Consider the following 21074-nt stretch of genomic DNA (forward strand, 5'->3'; position numbering starts at 1 on the left):
CAGTCATAACATGCTATCTGACCACTTGGATGTCCTTCCTCGGGGCACAGTTACTTGATTGACAGTTACCCTATAGAATTCACTGCATCATTCTGTAAATATCGATTCTAGTTTCTTGCGTGTTTGTAACCCACAAGACTATGAGTTCTTTAGAGACAAAAACCAAATATTAGTCATCATTTTAGAAATCCACAATGCATAGAATTAAATATCCAGAGAAACTAAACCTTCAGATAAACATTATTAAAATCAAAAAAGGAAAAAAAAATCATATTCATAATAGATATTGCCAGCAATGAACAAGGTAAAATTCACAATGTCCTGTAGCTAATAAACATGTAGCAAATGAGGAAATCATATCCAGTACGAGGAAAAATAAATAAATAATTAAAACTGATCCACAAATTACATAGAGGTTAGAGTTAATAAAGACATGAGAACAGTTACAATAACTAATCTTATATTTATAAGATGAAAACACCCATCCAGCTTCTTGGTCCTTATAATTACTATCACCTGGAACCTCTGATAGGCCTAAAATATTATCCCTATTGGTGCATTCTCTTCCACTAATATCCGGGCGGGGCTTCTGTCAGCCCTGCGATTGATTTGCTTACCTCCAGAGTTGGTAAGTGCATATTTGCGTGAGATAGGAAAAGTGTGGATCGTGCTTCAGATTTCATCCTGACACTTTTGAACTCACCAGTATGTTGGTAATTATTTGCCATTTCCATAGCGTTTTTCACCGTAATAGTCATGAGGTCGGTCTCTGCATCCTGAAACCTATGATGCTTTTTGCAAAGAAACCTCTGCTGAGGCCCAGGTAACTTGCTATTTCCCATAGCTGGCACCGGAACCTTGGAAGATAGGATTGCTTTCAGTATTATTTCACCATCCTTTCACCACTGTTTCAAGAACGGGAGCCCTTTACATCCGTTAGTGTAACAATCCTTCTTTGGAGATGACATATTTTTCAGGCGTGGCAAGTGCAGGGCCTCTGTCAATCCTGGGTTTGTTGGACTAGCGCCAGACATGAGAAGTGCGCTTTTGTGGGAAAGGTGAATAGTGCGGATCCTGTTTCAGTCTAAAGACTGAAACAGGATCCACACTTTTCACCGTTCCTTTCAGAATCATTTGATTCATCAGCTAGGAATGGCGATTCCTTCTCCACACCAATCGAAGGCTAGGCCAAAGTAACTCGATCTTTCCAACAGGTGTGTGGCATGACTTTTCAAAGAACCGCTAGGTGGAGAACTATTTGGTATTTTTCCGTAGCACTTTTCACCGTAATTGTCCTAAGGTTGGTCTCCGCATCCTTAAGCATACGAGAGTTTTCAGAGACGAAACAGGCTGAGGCCCAGTAAACTTGGCATTTCCAATAGATGGTCCTAGAGACTACAAAGAAAGTGTTCTTTTAAGTATTATTCCATTGTGGTTTCACCATTATTTTCAAAACCCTACCAGGTTTCTCGCATTAGCATAAGAATCCTGCCTGGTAGTTGAGATTTCTGGGTGGGGTTAAGTGCTGGGCTTCTGTCAGCCCTGCCTTTGATTTGTTTACCTAAAGAGTTGTTAAGTGCATATTTTTGTGAGATGGGAAAGTGTGGATCGTGCTTCAGATTTCATCCTGACACTTTTGAAATCACCAGTATGTTGGTAATTATTTGCCATTTCCATAGCGTTTTGCACTGTAATAGTCATGAGGTCGGTCTCTGCATCCCTAAGCATACGAGAGTTTTTACAGACGAAAGCAGGCTGAGGCCCAGTAAACTTGGCATTTACAATAGTTGGTCCTAGAGACTATATAGAAAGTGTTTTTTAAATATTATTCCACTGTGGTTTCACCATTATTTTCAGAACCCGAGAAGGTTTCTCGCATTAGCATAAGAATCCTGCCTGGTAGTTGAGATTTCTGGGTGGGGTATAAGTGCGGGGATTCTGTCTGCCCTGCGTTTGATTTGTTTACCTCCAGAGTTGGTAAGTGCATATTTGCATGAGATGGGATAAGTGTGGATCGTGCTTCAGATTTCACCTGACCCTTTTGAAATCACCAGTATGTTGCTAATTATTTGCCATTTTCATAGCGCTTTGCACGGTGATAGTCATGAATTCGGTATCTGCATCCTGAAGCCTATTACGCTTTTCGCAGAGAAACCTCTGCTGAGGCCCAGGTTACTTGGTACTTCCCATACCTGGCACCGGAAACTTGGAATATAGGATTGTTTTCAGTATTATTTCGCGATCCTTTCACCACTGTTTCCAAAACGGGAGCCCTTTTCAACCGTTAGCGTAAGAATCCTTCGTTGGAGATGAGATATTTTTCTGGGGTGGCACCTGCAGGGCCGCTGTCAGTCCTGGGTTTGTTGGACTGGCGCCAGACATGAGAAGTGCGCCTTTGTGGGACAGATGAATTGTGCGGATCCTGTTTCAGTCTAAAGAGTGAAACAGGATCCGCACTTTTCACCGTTCCTTTCAGGATCATTTTATTCGTCAGCCTGGATGGCGATTCCTTCTCCAGACCAATCGAAAGCTACGCCAAAGTAACTTGATATTTCCAAGAGGTGTGTGGCACAACTTTTGAAAGTACTGCTAGGTGGCGAACTATTTGATATTTTTCCGTAGCGCTTTTCACTGTAATTGTCATAAGGTTTTTTCTCTGCATCCTTAAGCATACGAGAGATTTCACAGACCAAATCAGGCTGAGGCACAGTAAACTTGGCATTTCCAATAGTTGGTCCTAGAGATTACAAAGAAAGTGTTCTTTTAAGTATTATTCCACTGTGGTTTCACCATTATTTTCAGAACCCCAGCAGGTTTCTCGCATTAGCATAAGAATCCTGCCTGGTATTTGAGATTTCTGGGTGGGGTGTAAGTGCTGGGCTTCTGTCAGCCCTGCCTTTGATTTGTTTACCTCCAGAGTTGGTAAGTGCATATTTAGGTGAGATGTGAAAAGTGTGGATCGTGCTTCAGATTTCATCCTGACACTTCTGAAATCACCAGTATGTTGGTAATTATTTGCCATTTCCATAGCGTTTTGCACCGTAATAGTCATGAGTTCGGTCTCTGCATCCTGAAGCCTATGATGCTTTTCGCAGAGAAACCTCTGCTGAGGCCCAGGTATCTTGCTATTTCCCATAGCTGGCACCGGAACATGGAAGATAGGGTTGTTTACAGTATTATTTCACCATCCTTTCACCACTGTTTAAAGAACGGGAGCCCTTTTCAACCGTTAGCGGGAGAACCCTTCTTTGGAGATGAGATATTTTTCTGGGGAGGCAAGTGCAGGGCCTCTTTCAGTCCTGGGTTTGTTGGACTAGCCCCAGACATGAGAAGTGCGCCTTTGTGGGACAGGCGAATAGTGCGGATCCTGTTTCAGTCTAAAGACTGACACACATCCGCACATTTCACGGGTCCTTTCAGAATCATTTGATTCATCAGCTAGGAATGGCGATTCCTTCTCCAGACCAATCCAAGGCTAGGCCAAACTAACTCGATCTTCATAAGAGGTGTGTGGCACAACTTTTGAAAGAAAAGCTAGGTGGAGAAGTATTTGGTATATTTCCGTAGCACTTTTTACAGTAATTGTCATAAGGTTGGTCTCTGCATCCTTAAGTATACGAGAGTTTTCACAGACGAAACAGGCTGAGGCCCAGTAAACTTGGAATTTCCAATAGTTGGTGCTAGAGACTACAGAGAGCGTGTTCTTTTAAGTATTATTCCACTGTGGTTTCACCATTATTTTCAGAACCCGAGCAGGTTTCTCGCATTAGCATAAGAATGCTGCCTGGTACTTGAGATTTCTGGGTGGGGTGTAAGTGCGGGGCTTCTGTCAGCCCTGACTTTGATTTGTTTACCTCCAGAGTTGGTAAGTGCATATTTGCGTGAGATGGGAAAAGTGTGGATCGTGCTTCAGATTTCATCCTGATACTTTGGAAATCACCAGTGTATTGGTAATTATTTGCCATTTCCGCAGCGTTTTGCACCGTAATAGTCATGAGGTCGGTCTCTGCATCCTGAAACCTATGATGCTTTTCGCCGAGAAACCTCTGCTGAGGCCCAGGTAACTTGCTATATCCCAGAGCTGGCACCGGAGCCTAGGAAGATAGGATTGTTTTCAGTATTATTTCACCATCCTTTCACCACTGTTTCAAGAACGGGAGCCCTTTTCAACCCTTAGCGTAAGAATCCTTCTTTGGAGATGAGACATTTTTCTGGAGTGGCCAGTCCAGGGCCTCTGTCAGTCCTGGGTTTGTTGGACTAGCGCCAGACATGAGAAGTGCGCCTTTGTGGGACAGGTGAATAGTGCGGATCCTGTTTCAGTCTAAAGACTGAAACAAGATCCGCACTTTTCTCCGTTCCTTTCAGAATCATTTGATTCATCAGCTAGGAATGGCGATTGCTTCTCCAGACCAATCAAAGGCTAGGCCAAAGTAACTCGATCTTTCCAAGAGGTGTGTGGCACAACTTTTGAAAGAACCCCTAGGTGGAGAACCATGTGGTATTTTTCTGAAGCTCTTTTCACCATAACTGTCCTAAGGTTGGTATCTGCATCCTTAAGCATACGAGATTTTTCACAGACGAAACAGGCTGAACCCCAGTAAACTTGGGATTTCCAATAGTTGGTCCTAGATACTACAAAGAAAGTGTTTATTTAAGTATTATTGCACTGTGGTTTCACCATTATTTTCAGAACCCGAGCAGGGTTCTCGCATTAGCGTAATAATTCTGCCTGGTAGTTGAGATTTCTGGGTGGGGTGTAAGTGCCAGGCTTCTGTCAGCCTTGCTTTTGATTTGTTTACCTCCAGAGTTGGTAAGTGCATATCTGCATGCTATGGGAAAAGTGTGGATCGTGCTTCAGATTTCATCCTGACACTTTTGAAATCACCAGTATGTTGGTAATTATTTGCCATTTCTATAGTGTTTTGCACCGTAATAGTCATGAGTTCGGTCTCTGCATCCTGAAGTCTATGATGCTTTTCGCAGAGAAACCTCTGCTGAGGCCCAGGTAACTTGCTATTTCCCATAGCTGGCACTGGAGCCTTGGAAGATAGGACTGTTTTCAGTATTATTGCACCATGCTTTCACCACTGTCTCAAGAACGGGAGCCCTTTTCAAACGTTAGCGGAAGAATCCTTCTTTTGAGATGAGATATTTTTCTGGGGTGGCAAGGGAATGGCCTGTGTCAGTCCTGGGTTTGTTGGACTAGCACCAGACATGAGAAGTGCGCCTTTGTGGGACAGGTGAATAGTGCGGATCCTGTTTCAGTCTAAAGAATGAGACGGGATCCGCACTTTTTACTGTTCCTTTCAGTATCATTGGATTCCTCAGCTAGGAATGGCAATTCCTTTTCCAGACCAATTGAAGGCTACACCAAAGTAACTTGATCTTTCCAAGAGTTGTGTGGCACAACTTTTGAAAGAACCGCTAGGTGGAGAACTATTTGGTATTTTTCCGTAGCACTTTTCACCGTAATTGTCATAAGGTTGGTCTCTGCATCCTTAAGCATACAAGAGTTTTCCAAGATGAATGCAGGCTGAGGCCCAGTAAACTTGGCATTTCCAATATTTGGTCCTAGAGACTACAAAGAAAGTGTTCTTTTAAGTATTATTCCACTATGGTTTCACCATTATATTCAGATCCCGAGCAGGGTTCACGCATTAGCATAACAATCCTGCTTGGTAGTTGAGATTTCTGGGTTGGGTGTAAGTGCGGGGCTTCTGTCAGCCCTGTGTTTGATTTGTTTACCTCCACAGTTCGTAAGTGCATATTTGCGTGAGATGGGAAAAGTGTAGATCATGCTTCAGATTTCATCCTGACACTTTTGAAATCACCAGTATGTTGGTAATTATTTGCCATTTCCATAGCGTTTTGCACCGTAATAGTGATGAGGGCGGTCTCTGCATCCTGAAGCCTATGATGCTATCACAGAGAAACCTCTGCTGAGGCCCAGGTAACTTGCTATTTCCCATAGCTGGCACCGGAGCCTTGGAAGATAGGATTGTTTTCAGTGTTATTAGACCATCCTTTCATCACTGTTTCAAGAAAGGGAGCCCTTTTCAACCGCTAGCGGAAGAATCCTTCTTTGGAGATGAGATATTTTTCTGGGGTGCAGGGCCGCTGTCAGTCCTGGGTTTGTTGGACTAGCGCCAGACATGAGAAGTGGGCCTTTGTGGGACAGGTGAATAGTGCGGAACCTGTTTCAGTCTAAAGACTGAAACAGGATCCGCCCTTTTCACCGTTCCTTTCAGAATCACTTCATTCATCAGCTATGAATGGCGATTCCTTCTCCAGACCAATCGAAGGCTAGGCCAAAGTAACTCGATGTTTCCAAGAGGTGTGTGGCAGAACTTTTGAAAGAACCGCTAGGTGGAGAACTATTTGGTATTTTTCCGTAGCACTTTTCACAGTAATTTTCATAAGGTTGGTCTCTGCATCCTGTAGCATACGAGTTTTTTCAAAAACAAAAGCAGGCTGAGGCCCAGTAAACTTGGCATTTCCAATAGTTGGTCCTAGAGACTACAAAGAAATTGTTCTTTTAAGTGTTATTCCACTGTGGTTTCACCATTGTTTTCAGACCCTGAGCAGGGTTCACGCATTAGCATAACAATCCTGCCTGGTAGTTGAGATTTCTGGGTTGGGTGTAAGTGCTGGGCTTCTGTCAGCCCTGCGATTAATTTGCTTACCTCCAGAGTTATTAAGTGCATATTTGCGAGAGATGGGAAATGTGTGGTTCGGGCTTCAGATTTCATCCTGACACTTTTGAAATCACCAGTATGTTGGTAATTATTTGCCATTTCCATAGCTTTTTGCAGCGTAACAGTCATGAGGTCGGTCTCTGCATCCTGAAGCCTATGATGCTTTTCGCAGAGAAACCTCTGCTCAGGCCCAGGTAACTTGCTATTTCCCATAGCTGGCACCGGAGCTTTGGAAGATAGGATTGTTTTAAGTATTAATTCACCATCCTTTCACCACTGTTTCAAGAACGGGAGCCCTTTTCAACCGTTAGTGGAGGAATCCTTCTTTGGAGATGAGATAAATTTCTGGAGTGGCAACTGCAGGGCCTGTGTCAGTCCTGGGTTTGTTGGACTAGCGCCAGACATGAGAAGTGCGCCTTTGTGGGACAGGTGAATAGTGAGGATCCTGTTTCAGTCTAAAGAGTGAAACAGGATCCGCACTTTTCACCGTTCCTTTCAGGATCATTTGATTCATCAGCTAGGAATGGCGATTCCTTCTCCAGACCAATCCAAGGCTAGGCCAAAGTAACTCGATCTTTCCAAGAGGTGTGTGGCACAACTTTTGAAAGAACCACTAGGTGGAGAACTATTTGGCATTTTTCCATAGCACTTTTCACCGTAATTGTCCTAAGGATGGTCTCTGCATCCTTAAGCATACAAGAGTTTTCACAGACGAAACAGGCTGAGGCCCAGTAAACTTGGCATTTCCAATAGTTGGTCCTAGAGATTACAAAGAAAGTGTTCTTTTAAGTATTATTCCACTGTGGTTTCCACCATTATTTTCAGAACCCGAGCAGGGTTCTCACGTTAGCATAAGAATCCTCCCTCCTAGTTGAGCTTTCTGGGTGGGGTGTAAGTGCGGGGCTTCTGTCAGCCCTGCCTTTGATTTGTTTACCTCCCGAGTTGGTAAGTGCATATTTGCGTGAGATGGGAAAAGTATGGATCGTGCTTCAGATTTCATCCTGACACTTTTGAAATCACCGGTATGTTGGTAATTATTTGCGATTCCCATAGCGTTTTACACCGTAGTAGTCATGAGGTCGGTCTCTGCATCCTGAAGCCTATGATGCTTTTCGCAGGGAAACCTCTGATGAGGCCCAGGTAACTTGTTCTTTCCCATAGCTGGCACCGGAGACTTGGAAGATAGTATTGTTTTCAGTATTATTTCACCCCCCTTTCACCACTGTTTCAAGAACGGGAGCCCTTTTCAACCGTTAGCGTAAGAATCCTCTTTGGAGATGAGATATTTTTTGGGGTGGCCAGTGCAAGGGCATGGGTCAGTCCTGGGTTTCTTGGACAAGTGCCAGACATGAGAAGTGGGCCTTTGTGGGACAGGTGATTAGTGCAGATCCTTTCTCAGTCTAAAGACTGAACCCAGATGCGCACTTTTCACCGTTCCTTTCAGAATCATTTGATTCATCAGCTAGGAATGGCGATTCCTTCTCCAGACCAATCGAAGGCTAGGCCATAGTAACTCGATCTTTCCAAGATGTGTGCGGCACGACTTTTGAAAGAACTGCTAGGTGGAGAACTATTTGGTATTATTCCGTAGCACTTTTCACTGTAATTGTCATAAGGTTAATCTCTGCATCCTTAAGCATAGAGGAGTTTTCACAGAGCAAAGCAGGCTAAGGGCCAGGAAACTTGGCATTTGCAATAGTTAGTCCTAGAGATTACAAAGAAAGTGTGCTTTTAAGTATTATTCCACTGTGGCTTCACCATTTTTTTCAGAACCCGAGCAGGGTTCTCGCATTAGCATAAGAATCCTGCCTGGTAGTTGAGATTTCTGGGTGGGGTGTATGTGCTGGGCTTCTGTCAGCCCTGCTTTTGATTTGCTTACCTCCAGAGTTGGTAAGTGCATATTTCCGTGAGATTTGAAAAGTATGGATCGTGCTTCAGATTTCATCCTGACACTTTTGAAATCACCAGTATGTTGGTAATTATTTACCATTTCCATAGTGTTTTGCACGGTAATATTCATGAGGTCGGTCTCTGCATCCTGAAGCCTATGATGCTTTTTGCAGAGAGACCTCTGCTGAGGCCCAGGTAACTTGCTATTTCCCGTAGCTGGCACCGGATGCTTGGAAGTTAGGATTGTTTTCAGTATTAATTCACCATCCTTTCACCACTGTTTCAAAAGCGGGAGCCCTTTTCAATCGTTAGCGTAAGAATCCTTCTTTGGAGATGAGATATTTTTCTTGGGTGGCACGTGCAAGGCCTCTCTCAGTCCTGGGTTTGTTGGACAAGCGCCAGACATGAGAAGTGCGCCTTTGTAGAACAGGTGAATAGTCGGATCCTGTTTTAGTCTAAAGACTGAAACAGGATCCGCACCTTTCATAGTTCCTTTCAGAATCATTTGATTCATCAGCTAAGAATTGCGATTCCTTCTCCAGACCAATCGAAGGCTAGGCCAAAGTAACTCGATCTTTCCAAGAGGTGTGTGGCACAACTTTTGAAAGAACCGGTAGGTGGAGAACTATTTGTTATTTTTTCCGTAGCACTTTTCAACGTAATTGTCATAAGGTTGGTCTCTGCATCCTTAAGCATAGGAGAGTTTTCACAGATGAAAGCAGGCTGAGGCCCAGTAAACTTTGCATTTCCAATAGTTGGTCCTAGAGACTACAAAGAAAGTGTTCTTTTAAGTATTATTCCACTGTGGTTTCACCATTGTTTTCAGAATGTGAGCAGGTTTCTCGCATTAGCATAAGAATCCTGCCTGGTAGTTGAGATTTCTGGGTGGGGTGTATCCTATCCTAATTTACCGCAGGTTAAAGTTTAATGGTTGCCCTGCAGTTCCGTTTCAGTGAGGGATTCGTTACCTGCTGGTCAGCTCCAATGCCGACCCAATTTAAGATGTTCTCTTTAACTGTGGCTTTAAGCAATTTGATTATGGTGTCCCTGGGTGTAACTGATCATGTTTACTGGGCTTGGGGCTTTATTGAATTTCTGGGGTCTATGAGATGTGGAAATTTTTCAACCATTATTTTTCAATATAATTTTTTCTGTATTCATTGCCCCACCCCCTACCTCAGCCCTGCCCATCCAGGGACTCCAACTACACATATATTGGATAATTTGAAGTTGTTCCATACTATCCTGATACTTTATTCATTTACTCAAGTCTTCTTTTCTCTGTGTTTCACTTTGGATCGTTTCTATTGCTATGTCCTCAAATTGACTAATCTGTTCTTCTGCACTATCTAAATTGCTATTAAACCCATACAGTGTACTTTTCCATGTAGAGATTGTAATTTGGATTTTTAGATGTTCCTAAGATGAATTTAGTATATTTCTTCTTTCTTCTAGCTTCTTAAAACATATGGGGCTCAGTTATAATAAATGCTTTAATGTCCTGTCTCCTAATTCTACCATCCACAATTTTTTCTGTTATTTTCAATTGGTTGACTTTTTTCTCTTTTTAATGGAACATATTTTACTGCTTCTTTTTACACCTGGTGATTTTTATTGGATACCAGTCATTGTGAATTTTACCTTATTAGGTGCTGGATATTTTTGTATTCCTATAAATATTCTTAAGACTTTTTTTCTATGATGCTGTTATTTGGAAAAGTCTGAGAATTTTAGGTCCCGCTTTTAAGGTCTGTTAGTTGGACCCAATGGAACATTTAGTCTAGAGTGAACTTTTCACCACTCCCTAGGGCAAAACTCCTCTGCGTATCCTATCCCAGATTCTGTGAATTAGGAGTGTTTTTCAGTCAGGCCGGTGGGAACAGGCACCATCCCCAGCTCTTTGTTGGAAGTTGCTCCTTCTAATCATTTCAGGTGGTTCTTTCACTGGCCTCAGAGAATTTCCTCACATACAGGTGAGGTCAGCACTCAGTATAAATACGGAGGGCCTGCTCTGAAGATCTCCTCTCTGCGCAGCTCTGTCCTCTCCGTGCTTGGCTCTGTGTAGCTTCTCCTACCTGGCACTCCGCTTTCTGAACTCTAGCTGCCCAGCCTCCCTGGACTTCAACTCTGTCTCTGCAGATATCTCCCCAGAGACACCGGCATGCTCTGCCTGGGCTCCTTCCACCCCGTGCCAAGAACTAGGGGTAAGCTGGGGCCATTAAAAGCCTCATTTTTCTTGTTTTCCACCTGTCTGGAATTACTGCCTTTCATTACCCACTGGTCAATGTCTTCATATACTCTATTCAGTTTATTAGTTATTTCATTCAAGAAGGTCAATTCAGTCCTTGTTACTTCATCTTGTTTGGAAGGGAGAGTCTTCCCAAATCCCATTTTACAGTCTGCTTCCTGGGATCATCCCTAGTACTCTTAGAGTTCTTCTGAGCTAGTTCCCAGCAACCAGACTCTGGCACTATCGGGCTCGGATACTCTGAGATTTGGATGCATTATGTTTATTAGTGAGTGTTGTCGGTGATAATATCTATAAAGGAAGCAGGATTGGGCAGAAGGAGAAGTTAAACTGCACCGTCGTTGTATCAGAGGTTTTCACTGATCATAAGGGAAGTTCTGGAGAGGAAATCAACTTTCGGAGTTGCCCCAATTATATTGTATCTCCTCCCTGACACACACTAGTGTGATGCAGGTAACCCTGAGGGCAAGGGTATAACATTGGGTCTGGTGAGGTAGCTTCCTCTGGTGTCTAGGGGTACGGGGCTAGAAGAGAGTGAGTGCCTCCGTCCAGAAAGGGGACCTGGCATAGTATCACCGCATCTGATGGGGGGATGATTGCAACATTGTCCAAAGGCAGGTTAGTTTGCATCCCGATGAAGTGTTTTGTTGCAGTCAGGAAAGCTATTTCTTCTTTTCAACTAATACTTTATCTCCTTATCCGTCATTTTTAAATAATGTCTATGCAGAAATTTTTTTTCAAAGACTATTAAAACTCTGAGTTAAAGTTTACCCAGAAAAATGAGGTGGGTCAGCCAGTTTTATATCTACAGCATCCAAATCCTCTATAACAAGCGTAGAGACTGAATATTAGGTGACACAACTGAATCTAAGCTTTGTTTTACATACTCCTCTCAACGCTATATAGTAAACATGTGAGCGCTCCCTGTTTGAAGGAGACGTTGTAGCAAAGAGCTCAGGATCCTGCCCTCTGAAGCCAAACTGCTCATGTTCACATTCTGGCTCCACTCCCTCTGCGCTTTGGACTTTGGGCAAGTTACTTTGCTTTCTAAAGTTCACTTTCCTTGCCTATAAAATGGGCAGATTGCAGCACCTCATAGGGCTGTGATCATGGAGGGTGTCAGATACAGAATAATGCCGTCAGAAAGAGCATGGCTCTAGAGCTGGATTGCAGGGGTTTGAATCCTGCCTGACCAGCTACTAACTTAATTTAACCAAGCAGCCAGGACATACATAACAAAAAAAATAAGGCAGAAATTACAGGAATTTTAAAAGATGAACAAATAAAGCTCTGTGGAAAATAAAGGAGAAGGATATTAATTTCCATGGAAACGTGAAAAGAATAGAACTTGAAATGACAGTTAAGATTAACCTTAACATGTAGAATTCACACTATCTCATTTGGTTGGTTAAATCCCAAGCAACTTTATAATTGACCTAATTGTAAAGAGGTGGTTGAGAAGCACCCTCTATATAATTCCCCGTGGCTGTGGACTCAAGCGTCTGAAGCTGCCTGGAGTTACGGCTTTAAGAAACAGAAATGCTGCCCTTCTAACCTCCCCACCCACCTCCCACCTGCCCCAACCGGGTTCCAGTCATGCAGGACTCCAGTGGTAGAGGGAGAAGTGGTTGCCGCAGCTCACTTCCCCATGTAGGCAGATCCCCAAGCAGAGAGACTTCTGCCCGTTTTGTTTCTGCTGACATGGGGAAGTGGGTATTTCTAACCACTTCCCGGTGGAGCAGGAGCTACTGCTGCCTGAAGCCAGCCGTGTCCTCCCAAAAAAGGAAGTGTAGCCTGGAGAAAGGCTCTACTCTGGGTATCTCTAATAAAATATAAGCCCTGTTTCTCAGTCTTTGAGAGACAGCAAAGACAGCAGTAGAGTTTGGAGATCCCTAAATGTAGGCCCAGCACAGTCATCTGGAAGGTCACAGCATGGATAGTTCTCGCCTGGAGTATTGGAGAGGACACAGGCTGTGGATTGGCCTGTCTTCCTCTGCCACCCACCACCTGCTCTGTGTTAGGCAAGTCCCATTTTTTCTCTGCATTTCGGTTTCTTTACCTGTTGAAATAACAACATGAGCTATCATTCTGTGAGCGTTTAGGATGTGTCAAGCACACACATTTGAAGTATTATTCTTCCCTTTTCACAAATAAAGGAAATGGAAGTTAAATAACTTACTCATGATTACTCAACTAACAAGAGTCAGTATTTAAATTTAAGTTTGCATGTAGTATGCAGTCAATAAATCACAGCTAATGTTTTTATTCCAAGGTGATAGTAACCATGGTTATAAGAATATGGGTTAAAATAAGAAAAAAAAAAAAAAAAAAAACAGCTGTAGGACCAATTGTCCTCTTTGCACTGGCACATAAAAATATCTTCTTAAGCTTTCTTAAGAACTTATTTGCCTGTTATAATTATAGCCAGACCAGAGCTGTAGCTCCAGAAAGAAGAGAAATGCCATTTATGCATGCTGCATTCTTAATACAATAAAGGAGAAAGAACACTGGACTAGGGATTAATAAGCAATTTATACTTGTCCAAAATTTTTTATGATTATCTCTTTCCATTCTGATGACAACCCTCTTATTTAATCCTAATTTAATAGGTGTTTGGAAAGAAGGCTCTAAATGGAGTAGTGATCTATTTAGCTTAAACTGGCACTCTTGACTTTGATGTCTTTAGTCCAAATACTATCAATAAGTAACCCTGCAACTTTTGGCATTTTGCTTCTCTTGGCCTAGGGTTCTCTATCTATAAAATATGAATGGGATATAGATCTTTTGATTTCTAAGGTTTTTCTTCTCTAATTGTCTTGGCATCTTGCAGCCATTAACAATGGCTTCAGGGAGCCCTTGCTCAAGATAGAACTTATGTGTCTATGGGGTTGGCTGCTCAAACTTGTGTTACTTTTACCCAAGAGTCTTTGTATATGCTTATGGCAATGTATTTGATTACTCTGATAATATTTGGTATTAGATAATATTTTCTCACCTAGTCCTTTACTTCATTCAGGAGAGTTCTCTGGAAGTTCCAATCCTGGATAAACAAAGACATCTCAAGATATCATCGCTGTCTTTATATAATAGGAGACGTTGGCAGGATACTCTTGCAGTCATAACATTGACACTGCTGACTTTGAATTTCTTTCTTTTCCATATAGAAATACAGTGACGTTACAGTCTGATTGTCATCTGTGTAACTTCCAATAAATAAGATTGGGATAGTCTGACAAAACATAGGCTATGCTGAATGGAGAGGGTGGACATTCAGCTGTCAGAGCAGTTGAAGGGTTTTGCTTTGCAGGAAGCTCCTTCTCCCCTGCACAGGTGGGATTCTGAGCATGTGCCCAGTTCCAAGAACAGACGGTATTTCTTTTATTTAAAGATGCTTAATTATTTCTAGGCTCATGGGAGAGACCAACTAGTAGCAGGGGTCCTAAACCTCAGGGCTGCATTTTAAATCTCTCTGAAGGGAGCTTATATTGAACCAACACAATGTTTTGTTTTGTTTTGATGAATCTAAAAGTTTTTCCAGTCTAAGTATTTTTTACTTAAGCATAGGATCCACTATCCTATATTTAGCTGGTCGCCTTCGTTGATTCATGTCATCTGTCTGCTCCTTGAAGGCAAGCGGGCTGTCATCTCTAACAGTGGTCCCTATTTGCTGTGCTTTCATAGTGTGCTGAACATGTTAAATACATGTTATTTATTCTCAGTACAGAACTGTGAGTTAGGTGTTAGCACCTCTTATTTACAATTGAGTAACTGAGGCTCAAAGGAAAGACCTAGCCCTAGCCCAAGGTGAAATAACTAAGAAACAGCACCACTGGTCCCCTGAGCTTTAAGCCTGAGCCCTAATAGCTCTCAGTTTCTTTGGCTCTGTGTGGGGTCTGGTTCCAGTGTCTTTTCTAGTCAGTTTGTCAAGGGCTACTGGATTCTGTGACTTGGATTTATTCTTTCCCAAGAACAACCAAGGCACACTATTTGTTTTACCACAGACATCATCGTCCTCTAACCTTCAGTGACTAAGGGTGTGGTGATCTTGCCTTTCCTGCAGGGATCCCCCTACACCCATTCTATGCAGTTCTGGACCCAGGATTTTAGAGCCATTGGTAAACTCAGTGTGTCCATAATGTCTCCTTAGTAATTATTGAAGGAACTTATTCTGTTCAGCCAAGAGAAGACCAGGGGTGGGACTCGCATAATAGCCATATTCAAAGCTGACATCCAAGAAAGAGTCAGTCAGCATTTGCTTATGGTTCTGAAGGGCAAAGCTAGGCAAAGTCAAGCCTGACAGATGAACGCCAGTCCATCAGGGCTGCCCATCAATCCTACTGTCAAATCCACGCCCCGTGCCTGGAATCCTCCCAAGACACCAACTTCAAGATCTCCACCTGTATGTGGTGACCTGAGCTCTCTAGGCGCTTGTGTCCCCGCTGGCAGCAACAGGCCGCCTCAGACCCCGCCTCCCACCCGCCTGCCCCTCCCCCCATCACTGCCCAACCCCCTCTATCACCTCCGTGTCCATCACACCCCTACTCCCCGCCACCCAGCACAGGAGCGGCGCCTGCCAGCGCAGCAACGGTCTCCTAGCAACGCAGACGCAGAGCCCCCAGCGCCCAGACGCTCCATGCTCAGAGCTCAGCCCTGCTGGGCCGGCCTCTGCCATGACCTCCAAACAAACCAAAAAGAAAGAGGTGCATCGAATCAGCTCGGCGCACGGATCTGATAAATCTAAAGAGTAAGAGACCCCTGCCTGCCTGACCCTGCCTTGGCCTGGCCCCTTGGGGGGCAAACTGCCAGGGCAGGAGTTTAGCGGCCTCCTCACAGCTTCTCTGTCCTCCCTGGGAAGCCAGACCCTGGAGGTGCTCGCTCCCTTTCCTCCCCCTTGCCTGTCTTGACCAACTTCCTTTCCCAGAGCTCCTGGTTTCCTTGCTTTGGATGCTTGGCTGCTCTTCTGGCTCCCGTGAGTGAATCTCCCCCCACCCCACCCCGCTTAATAGCCCACTTAAGCAGTTGGAAAGGTTGTAGCTTCCTTAAGAAAGAGGCATATCTCAAAACACTTCCAGTTAGGGTCACATCTGCCTGGCCCCTATAAGGAGAGAGGGAGAGAGAAAGAGAAAGAGAGAGAAGAGAGAGACAGAGATGTTTCCCTAGTTTGTATCTGCCCACTCCAACAACTAAGAACTTTAATCAGATAAAATCAGACACAAAGTGGCTTCAAAAAGTGAAAACAACATAAATATATAGTTCATCTTACTGATGTTTACTCTGAGGACCTATACAGATCCTAGCTCACGGAATCTTCCTGGTGCCTGTCTGTTCTGGGCTGGTGTTAGGTGTTATGCATTTGTATGCACCTGCCTAGCATTATTATTTTTTCTGTGGTCTTTTATTTCCCCCTAGAGTTATCCAGTTATCAATAGCACAGGATTTGGGCTATTGTTTGAATTTCTAAAAGTTCCGAAATTCATTCCAGTTGTGAGAGAATGCTTCAAACACTCTAACCTCCTCTCCACTCTCTGGAACATGTCAGGCTTGTTCCCACTCCAAGGCCTTCACATCTGCTGTTTCCTCTGCTGGAGAGCTCTTCTCCCCAAATATCCATATGGTTTTCTCCCTCACCTCTTTCAGTTGTCCACCAAAATGCCATTTTCTCCTATCAGCTTCTTTGGGCACCTGAGTTAAAATTGAAATCCCTCCACTTCCCTGGCAAAACCAAAACCAAACAAAAAACCAAATTCCCTGTCTTCCTTCACTGCTTTATTTTTCTTCATTGTTTTTTTTTTCTTTTTGCTCATTTAACATACTATAACTTCACTTGTAAAAAGTTATGTTTTTTTTCATTTGTCTTCTCAATAGAATATAAGTTCTATGAAGGCAGGGATTTTTCCTTTTTTATTTTATATACTATTGAAACGTTAGCATTTAGAGTGGTTCCTGGGTCATACATAGTAAGCCTCAGAACTGTTTATTGAATGATTGAATGACAATAATTAAGAGATAGTAGCAGGGTTGCAAGAGAATTTTGAATACACCAAAAAAAAAAAAAAAAAAACCCAAGTCAATGTTGGTTATAATTAAAGCATGTTGAAGGCTTACAACTCTTTTGGAGCTTGGGGAAAATTTTCAACTTTAAGAAATTTATATGCTGAAAAAGATGAGATTGTTAACTGCCCTAAAGATACTGATCAAACCAGATACCATAAAACATATTATGTGAACTAGTCTTGTGATGGTTGTATCACACTATAGAGATAATAAAGTTCCTGCTTGTTAAGAAGCTAACTCTTCCCTTGCTGGAACTTCCCATTTCCTTTGGAGATGATAATGTATCTCTAACATGTTTCTTTTTTCCTGAAAATATCTGAATTAAATTACACCAATAAAAATGTATGTATATATTTATGAAAACAGAGGAAGGGCAAATAGTTATTTTTAAAGCTATAATTTTCTAGAAATGATTAAGCATTAAACACCAAATCATTAGATTTTGCTGTAGCATTAAATGATAGGATGTGAAATTCTTTATAATTCAAGTCTATCCTTTAAGTTTAACTGAAGAACTAATCATAGATACCAGGCTAAGTCACTGACACAAGACAAACAAAGTGTCACCCAGTATGAGTCACAGGGATCAAAGTCTAACAAGGCTCTAGTGTGATTGTCATTTGAAATATACTGGGGTGATTTAGAGTAAGCTTTTATGTCATTTTATCACACCTTGTAAATGTGGTTACATATCCAGTAAATGCAACCAACTCTAACATGGTCCTGGATAATAGAATAAGAGAAACAAAGTCTTCATAGTCTTGAAAATGGCCATCCCACAGAACCTAAATCTTCCATCAGTAGCCTTTTTTTTTTTTTTGCCCTATGTCAGACTGGGGATAAGGGTCTTGTCTGCTTTTTGCCTAGTATGGTGACTAGCACATAATAAACACTTGTCATTTGTGTATTAAATGAACTCATAGTTTTGTTATCTACCTTGGTATTCATTCTTTGTGAATTTGATTGAAGATCAAGTCTCCTTCCCTTTCCTATTTGATCTGCTGTTGGCCAAGTTCAAAACCTGAGATGTTACAACTGATTACAGCAGAATCATCTATATCCATCTATAACTAAATTCATAAGTAAATATGATTTTTAATTAGCAAGAAAAGTCATGTCAGGTAACTGAGCTGTCAGTTTTTACATTAGATTAAACTATTTCTATAGTTCTATGTTCTCTAGTTCTCTGTATCAGCCAGTATGAAATCTCTATTCTAGGGTTCACACTGGCATCAATTCTCCTGTGACATTGGACAAGTCATTTTTTATTCTGACATTTGGTTTTATCTTCTTTACATGGAAGGCCCTCTAATTAAAATTGCTCTCACTCCAAAACTCCCTGTCCTCTGTTCCCTACTTTGTATTTTCCTCCAGCTCTAAACTTCCGTGATTGTATCAGATTTTTTTTTAACTTCACTGGGTCCGTAATAAGAGAGGGACTTTTGCTATAGTAAAATGTTTAAAACCATGATTTAATTGATTTTTCTTCTTTTAACATAACAACTTAAAACAACTGTCACAGGTTATAACTCTCTTTATCAGTATCTGTCTTAGTTTGAGCTGGTGTAACAAACAGTATACCATACACTGGGTGGCTTCAGCAACAAACATTTATTTCTCACAGTTCTGGGGGTTAGAAGTTCAAGATCAAGGTGCCAGCATGATTGTGTTCTGGTGAGAACCCTCTTCTTAATTCACAGATATCCGTCCTCTTGTACCCTCATATGGTGGAAAGAGAAAAGACTAGCTCTATTTCTCTTCTTATAAGGACACTAATCCCATCACGAGGGTCCCACCTAATGACCTAATTACCTCCCAAATGCCCCATGTCCTAATACCATCCCATTGGGTGCTAGAGTTTCAACATGTAAATTTGGGGGGAACGCAGACATGCAGTCTGCAACAGTATCCAATGATAATTAGCAATTATAAACAAATTTAAATTAATTGATAAATCTAATTGATTTGAAAACTAATAGGCAAAGATGCTTTTACCAGTTAGATGCCACTGGAAGGATTCACATTAACGTGAAGACAAAAATTTGATCTTCTTAGAAGTACTAAAAGTGAATTTTTGTGTAGATCATGAATAAATCAAGAGAGACAAAAGAAGATATATGATTTTAATATTAATAGTCCTTAGAAGTATCAATGCATATACTTTATGCACTAAAATATATGGAACTTTAATGGGCACTTTGAGATAAGGGCACAATTTGGTGTTTATAGTCACAAAATTTTGTTCCACTTCTAATAGTAAATTCTGACCAAGATTGAAAAACAAGTAATCTGTTAAACTAACAAGGACCATGCAACCTTCTAGATTTGTAATGATGAAATATCACTAAACCTCTTTCAAAAACAGAATGTAATATATTTCACAATCCTCAAGTTTATCTTCATGACTGAAATGCACATGTAAATTTTATAGAATTTTCAAAAAAAGATCAACATATCTGTCTATATGAAATTTGAAAAGAGAACTATTATTAATACAAAAGATTAATTATGATAAATACCATGAAAGCAACATAAAATAAAGGAATAAATATCATACTGAGCATTAAATTAAGTGAATTCTTGGTTATCTGAGGTCCAAGAGAGAGCTGATTCAATAAGCCAGGCAGCAGTGGCTGGTAAGTAATATGTTCCTCTACCTGCAGAGATCACAAAAGAAATCCCCCCAAAGAGAGCCAGACACAGTGGGCAGGTGCCCTTTATAGCTTTAGGCCTCGTGTCTTCAGGGTCCACACTGAAAGGCAGAGGTAAGAGGTGAACCCTGGTGGAAACAACCCAGGTCATACTGAGTTCTGTGATTTCTGCAGGTGATCCTTGTGAATCTCAACAACTGAAGTCAATTAACCAGTTTAAAAGATCAACTTCAGTGACAGAAGCTTTCCCAGAGGAAAGCCTATTCTTTATTTTCATTTCCCAACTATATATTGAGCATCTCTCACGCCTAAGTCATTGGCAGGCCCCAGATAATAAGGAATTGTAAAACATGGTACCTTCTATCAAGGGATTTATAATCTGGGGCTGGGAGAAGAGGGCTAAGATTCATATAGAGGTAACTAGGATACAAGGTAATGCCACATTTGTCAAAGGGAACTTATTCCATAGAAGGAATTATGTGTTGGCATGAGGTTGGATTAGAGAAATCCAGAGACTCTTAAAATGAGGGCTCTATGCATTAGAGGAGAGAAAGGTCATTTCCAACAGGAGCTGATCCGTCATCACCTCTCTCCAACAGCCACTCCCCAATTGTGAAAGGCACAGGTGAGTGGGATGGTTACTGTAGGCAATGGGGATGTCTGGGGCACAGAAAGTAATCCAGGTTGGCTTGTAAAGCATCTAAGGTGAGTATGCAGCAGAATGAGAGGAATAAGGAATTCACACTCTCTGTAGTGGGGAAACACAGATGGTTTTAAGTATCAAAATGTTGATTTCTGAAGCAACTGCATGGAGTGTATGCGGTATTAAGAATGGGCCATGGCCTTGAGATAATGGGGGGATGCCTGATTCTGGGCACTCCTAATGGTGGCGAGGAGCAGATGACAAGGGGGGTGGGTGTGCAGAGCAGATCTATAAGCAGGTTGTGGTCAAAGCTTACACAAGCCAAGTTTCCAGTCTTCAGCTGCAGTGGAATACATGATGATGACGTCCAGTCCACGATGCCCCGATGTCTGAAAAGGAAAGGAAAAAAAATATATAAATGAGATTCAAGACAGATTTCTGAATGCCTGGCCTTATGTACTTTGTGTTCTCTTTAGGGCTTGGCACAGTGTGTGTTTAATACATGCATGTGTAATTTAATTGAGTTGAACTGGAAACCCAGAGTGGCAACTGGACCATAAAACTCTCTGACTCAGAACCAGAGCGAAACTAGGAGAGCCCAGAGGGAAGAGGCCCTGTCATAGTCATCTGCAGCACCCGGGGCAATGCTTGGCACAGATTAGGACATTTTATAAATGTCAGTAGCCTGTTTTTAAGTATAAAAATCTCAGCCAAAAAGCTCTGTTTAATGAGGCTAGGAGTACCCCTTTAATCTTAATAGGGTCTGCCTTTAGTTCTCCCTTTGAAATAATCTTAATCTGAGCATTTGGTTAATTATTTACTAAAGTTTGACATGATTTAAGAATTATCTCTGATAGTGAAATATTTGCTTTGGTGATCACCCAATTTTTAGT

General features: G+C 41.9%; 1 protein-coding gene across 6 annotated transcripts in view; it reads left to right on the forward strand.

The window, feature by feature from the left end:
* The first annotated feature begins 15434 nt into the window (after positions 1–15434).
* ADGB (androglobin) overlaps positions 15435–21074 on the forward strand; it is a 128642-nt gene continuing 123002 nt past the window's right edge. For 5 of the 6 annotated variants that reach the window (XM_045544538.1, XM_045544539.1, XM_045544535.1 and 2 more), the window contains exon 1: positions 15437–15577. In XM_045544538.1, coding sequence (XP_045400494.1) covers positions 15504–15577 — 74 coding nt within the window. In that variant the 5' untranslated portion in view covers positions 15437–15503. Of the gene's footprint in view, positions 15578–21074 lie in introns of all 6 variants that reach the window. The other variant, XM_045544534.1, reaches the window with a different exon arrangement.

Source organism: Lemur catta, chromosome 2, assembly GCF_020740605.2.
Source record: "Lemur catta isolate mLemCat1 chromosome 2, mLemCat1.pri, whole genome shotgun sequence".
Taxonomy (NCBI): domain Eukaryota; kingdom Metazoa; phylum Chordata; class Mammalia; order Primates; family Lemuridae; genus Lemur; species Lemur catta.